Source organism: Meles meles, chromosome 18 (assembly GCF_922984935.1).
Source record: "Meles meles chromosome 18, mMelMel3.1 paternal haplotype, whole genome shotgun sequence".
NCBI classification, from domain to species: domain Eukaryota; kingdom Metazoa; phylum Chordata; class Mammalia; order Carnivora; family Mustelidae; genus Meles; species Meles meles.
In genome coordinates this window covers 39,043,249-39,050,180 of record NC_060083.1, presented here as the reverse complement: position 1 = coordinate 39,050,180, position 6,932 = coordinate 39,043,249, and the positions used below count along the sequence as shown (strand labels likewise).

The window sequence follows — 6,932 nt, the reverse complement described above, 5'->3', positions numbered from 1 at the left end:
CCAGAAGGGGCGGGTGGGAGCCATGCTGTCCCCCCAAGGTCTGGCGGACAGTAGCAAGAAGGCCTGGAGTCAGGGCCCGAGCCTGAGAAGGGAAACACAGAGACCACTTCATGTGTTTGCTTCTCTCAGTCCGCTTGGATCTCTGGCATGGGCTGGGGGCACGGTGGTGCTCCCCCTGCCTGAGGCCTCATCCTCACCCCAAGCTGGAAGGGACAGACCAGAGAGTGAGGGACCGGGGAGTGCCTGGGCGTGGAGGCAGGGGGTTTACACGCGTGTGCAAGCATGTCTGCGTGTGAGCCCAAGATCAAAGAGCAGCCCTGAGGTGACCTGGCGGCGGCGGCCGTGGCGGAAGGCAGCTGGCTGGCAGGGAACGCCAAGCCGCCAAGCAGAGTGGAGTCAGGGAGGCCACAGCTGGGAGCCTCCCACCCACCCAGACCTGCCCCAGTCAGGAGCAGCCATAGGGTCAGGAGCACCTGCAACCAGTGGCCAGGCCCAGCCCAGCCCTGAGCCCAGATCTCAGCAGTGGATCCTCGGGGTCAGCGGAGTTCCCCAGGAGCCCCTGAAAGCTCAGAGGCCTCTCTGTGTCCAACACCTTCCCCAACTCCCAGGCCCTCCCCAAGAGCTGTCTGCCTCCAGCCTCCAGTTCAAAGAGCTCAGCGGTTATTTTCTTCTTTTTTATTAACGTTATATATAAAGATGGATCCAGTAAGAAAGCAGAAATGAGAAGGCTGGGAGAGAGTGGGAGTTGGCTTCATTCCTGCCCGGCTCTGGTGAGAGACTCTGAGATCTACCTCGTCTCTCCTTGCTCCCGCACCTCCCACCAAACCCAGATCCGGCCGGAGCCCACATCCCTGTTTCTCTCTGCTCACAACGCACAGGCAGGTATGTCCAGGAGGAAAGGGCCACATAAATAGGAAACCACAGTAGGGAGGAGGCTGTTTCTCTCTGTTGCTCTTAAAAAAAAAAAAAACAAAAAAAAAAAAAACAAAACCTATTATATAGCTAGTCTACCACTTCCCCTTTTCTTCGATGTTTGACTACATCAGGGTGGAGGAAGGTTAGCTCTGGGGGGACGTCCGGGCCAAGGAGGGGCGGCGCTACCAACCCTCCAGACGGCCACCCCCTCACCCCTAAAGGCACAGAGCTCTCGCCCTCCCCTCTCTCCCCATGCACCTCACCGGCCATTCTCCATCTGCGGGAGCAATCTGTTTCCAAAGTCACCGGAAAGGGGATGGTTTGGGGTTTGTCTTGCCTGGCATGCTTCCTTGGAGATTTGGGGTTTGGCGCCCGAACTGCCAACTTACTGGAGGAGAGAGAGGAAGGGGTGGGTGGGGATGGGGCAGAGCCGAGGTGCCCATGCAGGGGAGACTGGTCCTATATGGTAACAATGCCCTTTGTTTTCCTAGTTTTCAACAGCTTTTAAAACCAAAGTTGTGCAAAGTCCTGTACACAGAAGAAATGGGTCCTTAAGAAAGACCCCTCTCTCTTAAGACCGCCCCTCTCCGACCAGAGGGGGAGAGAGGACAGAGATGGCTCCTTGAGTTCTTCCCTCTAAAGCCACAGATATTAAACGATTCCCTCACTTGGGGGGAATTTCTTTGGTTTAACCCTCAAATCTGAAATGAAGGCTAGAAGTGCAGGCTGGGAGCTTCCTGACATCCCCACCCTGAGTCCTGGTCACGATGTCCAATGTCTTTTTGGCAGAGGGGATGCTCGGGAAGTGGGGAGCCGCAGGTGGCTTAGGAGGGACCAGGCCTAGCAGGTCCTGGGATCCTTGGTGCCTGGTGCCCCGGCCCAGAGCCTGAGCTACAAACGCTCCGTGGTCTCCCTGGTCCCCAAGGTCTCCAGTCTGCGGAACGAGCACTAAGTTTTAGAAGCTGGAAGGCGATGGGCCATTGAAAGCCAATCCAGGCTCCTGGAGCAGAAGGGGAACGGCTGTCCCAGCTGGAATGGAGCGCCCCAATATCTGGAGGGGGACCCCAGTGCCTAGGCAAGGGGAGGGAGGTTCAGGGGACATCCGTGGTCCATGCAAATTTCATCTGGAAGCTCTCGGGTCCCTGGAGGAAGGGGCAAGGAAAGGGGGCAAGGGGTGCCTTTTCCCCAGTGCTCCTCGATGATTCCTGAGTGTCGGCTAGGACAGAGATGCCTTCTGCCTGGTCCCGGGTCCTTCATGGGAGGTTCAGGCCAGGTGGGTGCTCAGTACACGGCCCCAGGGTTGGGCGGGGGCCCGGGGGAGGCGTGATGCAGGGCGGCCGGCTGAGGCGGCTGCTGCTGTAAGTGGGGTCCACTCAGGTTTTGTGCATGGTACCAGGAGTTGGTGGGGTCGTCCAGATAGCTTGGGGAGGCACTGTATGGGAGCGGCGGGGGCAGCTGGCTTCGGGCAGGGGCCGGAGTGGAGTGGGAGGAGGTGTCCCAGAGGGCGGGGGACGGCGGTGAGTTGCAGGCCATGGAATCACTGTTGTTGGGGCTGTGCTCCAGGGGCACCTCCCCGTTCTTGTAGAGCTTCTTGAATTTGGAGCGGCGGTTCTGGAACCAAATCTTCACCTGCGTGGGAGGACATGCAGAAAAAGGGGGAGCAAGTTAGCCTCTCAGGATGCTCAGTGAAAACCCCAAGGGGACCCAGCCTAGAGATAGCAAGTCCAAGTTCAGCCCACCCCATGTTACACACAAGGTCCAGGCAAAATCCAAGTGTCCCAACCCAGGGCCAGCATCTTTCTTCTATCTGGGCTAGAACGCGGTGAGGAACATTCCACTCCCTGGGTCCAAAGTCCGCTCTAGTGTGTGACCTTGGGCAAGCTACTTAACCTCTCCCATCTGCAAAATGGGGATGCTGACAGCCCCTACTTCATAGGGTCATCACGAGGCTCAAATAAATTCGGATGGATAAAGAACTTAGGATCGCCTGTGTAGTAAGCACTCAACAAAAGGCAGCCAGTGAGGGGGGGAACGGGCAGTTCGTGGCATTTCGTTCGCGTAAGAAACCCATGAGCAGAGGTGCACAGACCTACAGTGACAAACACACACCCACGTAAGCATCTCCATGTGCGGGAATGCACCCACTCACAGCATCACACTCACACACCAGCTTATAAAGACACACACAGGCACAGAGGCACCCAGGTAAGTGCCCTGTGAACCTGAGCACCCATGGGCACCCGGGGACTGGCTCATGGTGGGTGACCTGGGGACTCAGGAGCAGGTGAGCCATGATTCCCCACACTTCCCTTGGGGTGTCTCCCCCTCCCCCTGCTGTTCCCCACCCCATGACTGATGCAAACAATGAATCAGCTCCTCACGGGGTGACCCAGATTCCCAGCGGACAGGGCCCCACGCAGCAACCCAGGCCCGCCTGTCAACACCTGTAGGGATCCAGGCATCCAGCAGCCACTCCCCCCCTGAGCAGGGACAGCCTGCTGGGGGCCCTAGGAACAGGCTGGGGGAGGGGTGGAGCTCACCTTTGACTTCCCATCTCCCTTTGGTGGGGTATCTCCCTCCCTGGCTTGGGGCAGAGGAAGGGGTGAAGCATTTGGGTGCCGAGCATGAATGCAGTGTTTGGGTAGAAGCGAACACTTTGGTACACATGCTCGCCAGTGTGCACAGCTGTGGACACAGTCATGTACACGTGTCCCTCCATCTATAAACACAATGACCCTTGAAAGGTCACACTCCTGTTGCGACCCTTCCCACATGTACACTGGCCCATTGGCATGTGTGCAAATGTACACGCATACACACGTGTATGTACGCTGCTACCCACACACGCCTGGCCTGCTGGCTGGTGGGAGGGGGGCGGCCCAGACGGGAGGTGAACTCCTGTTAAGTGAGGTACGAGCCCTGCGGAGAAGCGTGGGAGCCAGGGCGTCTGGAGTAAGGGGAGGATACCTCTCCTTGTGGCAGACAGACACAGTTGCACAGGTTCACAAATAATGCACGCCTGTACACGTTTTAATGCAGAAACTTCCGACAGCAGTTGTGGCTCGGCATGGGGGAGGGGTGGCCTTCGCTCTACGAGCGAGGGTTTCAAGGGCCTGCCGGCGATCTCAAAGGCCAGCCAGTTTGGCGGCGCCTGGGGAGCCCCCGGGTCCCGCGCGGCCCCACCAAGCCCCAGCGGCCGTCGCCGGCCCCTCACTGACCTGTGTCTGCGTGAGGCCCAGCTGTGCGGCCAGCTCGGCTCGCTCGGGCAGCGCCAGATACTGGGCCTTCTGGAAGCGGCGCTGCAGGGCGGCCAGCTGGTAGCTGGAGTAGATCGTGCGCGGCTTTCGGACCTTCTTGGGCTTCCCGTTCACCATGCGCACCTCGGCTTCCGGCTCCTCCTTCACGGATACTGCGGGCGACGCACCGGGCGGGGGGCGGCTCAGCCTGGGCCTGCGCCCCCTGCGCCCTTCGCGCCCCCGCGGGCAGTCCCAGGCTCCCGCCCAGCTACTCGCTCCGGGCTGCCCGCCTGCGCGCTCCGCCGCCAGCGCCCCGGCAGGGTGCTTCGGCGACCCAGCTGGACAGAGGTTTGGGGGGCGGAGACCCGGACCCGGCGGCCGCCCACGACGCGCGCCCCCAGCCCGCAGCTCCGCGACCGGGCCCCAGAGCGCCCGGGCCCCAGAGCGCCGTCCCCGGCGCCGGCCACCCGGGCGAGGACAGCCGAGGCTTCGCTCCGACGCCTTCCCGGCTCGCCTCCCAGCCTCGCGGCTCCTCGCCACCCTCCTGCCGGCCGCCCCCTTCCCGCCCCACCGTGCCCTCCGTCACCTCTCTCGCTCTTTCCCTCCTCTCTCCCTTCCTTCCTTTTTCTTTTTTTAAACTTTTTTTTTTTTTAATCTTGGAATCATTTTAGATTCTCAGAAAAGTTGCAAGCATAATACAAACACCTTCTTCCTTTCTCTTTCCTTCTCTTTCTTTCTTGGCCTTTCTTGGGTTCCTTTCTTTCACTTTGTCTCTCCACATTTCTCTTTTGCTCCTTCTCCACCCCTTCTCTTTTTTTTTCACTTTTCCACTTCTCAGTCTCTGCTTGTGTGTGTGTGTGTGGGGGGGGGTGGGTCTGCCTTTCTCCAAGTTACCCTTACCATTCACCCCCTATCCCTGACCCATTTCCAGAGGGTCCCTGGAGTTTCCAGTCCAAGCTGCATACCCCTGAGCCTTGCCACCCGTTGGAAGAGTTGATGTGCCAGCGAAAGCGACTGGATTCAGAGGTCCCCTGACACCCCTCTTCTCCTCCCTCCTCTAGCTGGCCCCATTCTCACCGAGACCCCCGCGCACAGTCTTGCGACTGAAATGTTGTCTGACCCCTCTGGGGTCATTTAGCCCACCCTGCCTAACTTTAAACAGCACTTTTTTTTTAACCCCCTCAACGCGTTCCTAGATGTGGGGGTTCAATTCCCCGTCTTTCTTTCCCTAGGGGAACCCTCCAGGCTCTCACCTGGATCCTGGGCAGGCAGCGGCTGCTCCCGGTACGCCCCGTATTGCCGGTAGGAAGCTCCATAGGTATATTCCGACTTGGGCGAGTAAGCGCCCGTGCCCGCAAGCCCGTTGAGATTGAACTGGTGGTGGTAGGTGTAGGGGTTCACGGTCTGGCCGTAGGGCTGGCCCGAGTAGTAGTCGTGCTGGGGAGCGCTGTAGTAGCCCAAATCGGTGACAGAAGACTCGGGCAGGGTGGGCGAGTCCTTGGAGCCCGCATGGCAGCTCAGCGAGCTGGAGATGTCGGTGAGGATGCTGCTGAGCTTGCGATCGAAGGAGCCACTCATCCTGGCAGGCGCCGCGGGTCCGGGGGCCGGCCTGGGCCGCCTAGCCGGAGCGGGCAGGAGCGCGGAGGAGGCGCAGGAGACGAGGCGGGGGTGTGCGTCCAGGGGGCTGAGGGGAGGGCCCGCAGGGTCTCGGGGGAGGGGAGGCCGAGGGGCGCCTAGACCATCGCCGGCCTTCCGGCGGTCGCTGCGCGCCTCTCGTCGCGTCCCAAGCCACAGTCAAATGCTGCCAGCTCCGCCCGGCCAGCCGGTTATAGACTCAATAGTGGAGTCGCGGAGGGAGGCTCCTGCGCTCTGATTGGCTGCAAGTCTTGCCTTCGAGGCAAAACATGCTCTTGCGCTCTTTCCTTCTCTCTCTCTCTCTCTTCTCTCTCCCCCATTCTTTGTTGTTACCCAAAACACACACACACACACACACACACACACACACACACACACACACCCCTGTTACTCCTCCTGTGGCTCCCACCCCCAGTTCAGATAACCCCTCCAGTGTCTCTGCAGGAAGGCGTGGGGCGGGGGGGGGGGGCGCGGGTGTCTCTGCCCGGCGCCCCCGGGATTTGTCAGTCTGTCTGTCTCCCTGGCTGCGGCTGGGAGGTGGGCTCAGGTGCAACGGGGAAGCAGGGGAATTTGCCCATTGGGCGTTTGTAGAGGGAGGTGGTCCAAGGTGGTGTGTGTGCGCGACACTATGCAAATGACGGGTGGACAGAGGTGCCCAGAATGAGAAGGACCCAGGGCTCATGAAAATACTTTTAATTTCTTTTACAATCAGAAGAAAAGGGAAAGACACTTTAGGTTGAAGAAAATGTTTGACTATAGGATATTGATATATTTACAGCGATGCGGTCATAAAATGTAACCTTGAATGTCTTTCCAGAGAAAGGGGCCCATCAGGACAAAGTGCCACAGGACTGTGAATGTCATAATGGGGCCGTGAGGGTCCTGTTGGAGAGGTGGGGGGGGGGCGGCTGGAGTGGGGGAGCAAGTGGGTGTGGATTTAGGGGTTTATCCAGAGGGTGGAGGGGCGTAACCTGTCGGGTGATGCAGTTTCAGAGACTGCCTGAGCTTGCTGGAGGGAGCAGGGGACCTGAGTCCCCATGAGGCTGGCTCTCTGTGTGTCTTGGTAAGTCTGGGGGGCCGATTCTGGGCACTAGGGACAAAACTAAGGGAATGCGAGCATTTTTAGAGATCAGGTATATGGGACGG

The 6,932-nt window shown here is 59.4% G+C and overlaps 1 protein-coding gene across 1 annotated transcript; it reads right to left on the bottom strand.

The window, feature by feature from the left end:
• Positions 1-2,196: 2,196 nt before the first annotated feature.
• DLX3 (distal-less homeobox 3) lies at positions 2,197-5,729 on the bottom strand. Its single transcript, XM_045983821.1, has 3 exons — positions 5,405-5,729; positions 4,134-4,324; positions 2,197-2,544 (listed from the first exon to the last, which is right to left on the bottom strand). Exons 1-3 carry the CDS (start codon positions 5,727-5,729, stop codon positions 2,197-2,199), a joined length of 864 nt encoding a protein of 287 aa, XP_045839777.1.
• Positions 5,730-6,932: the final 1,203 nt, after the last annotated feature.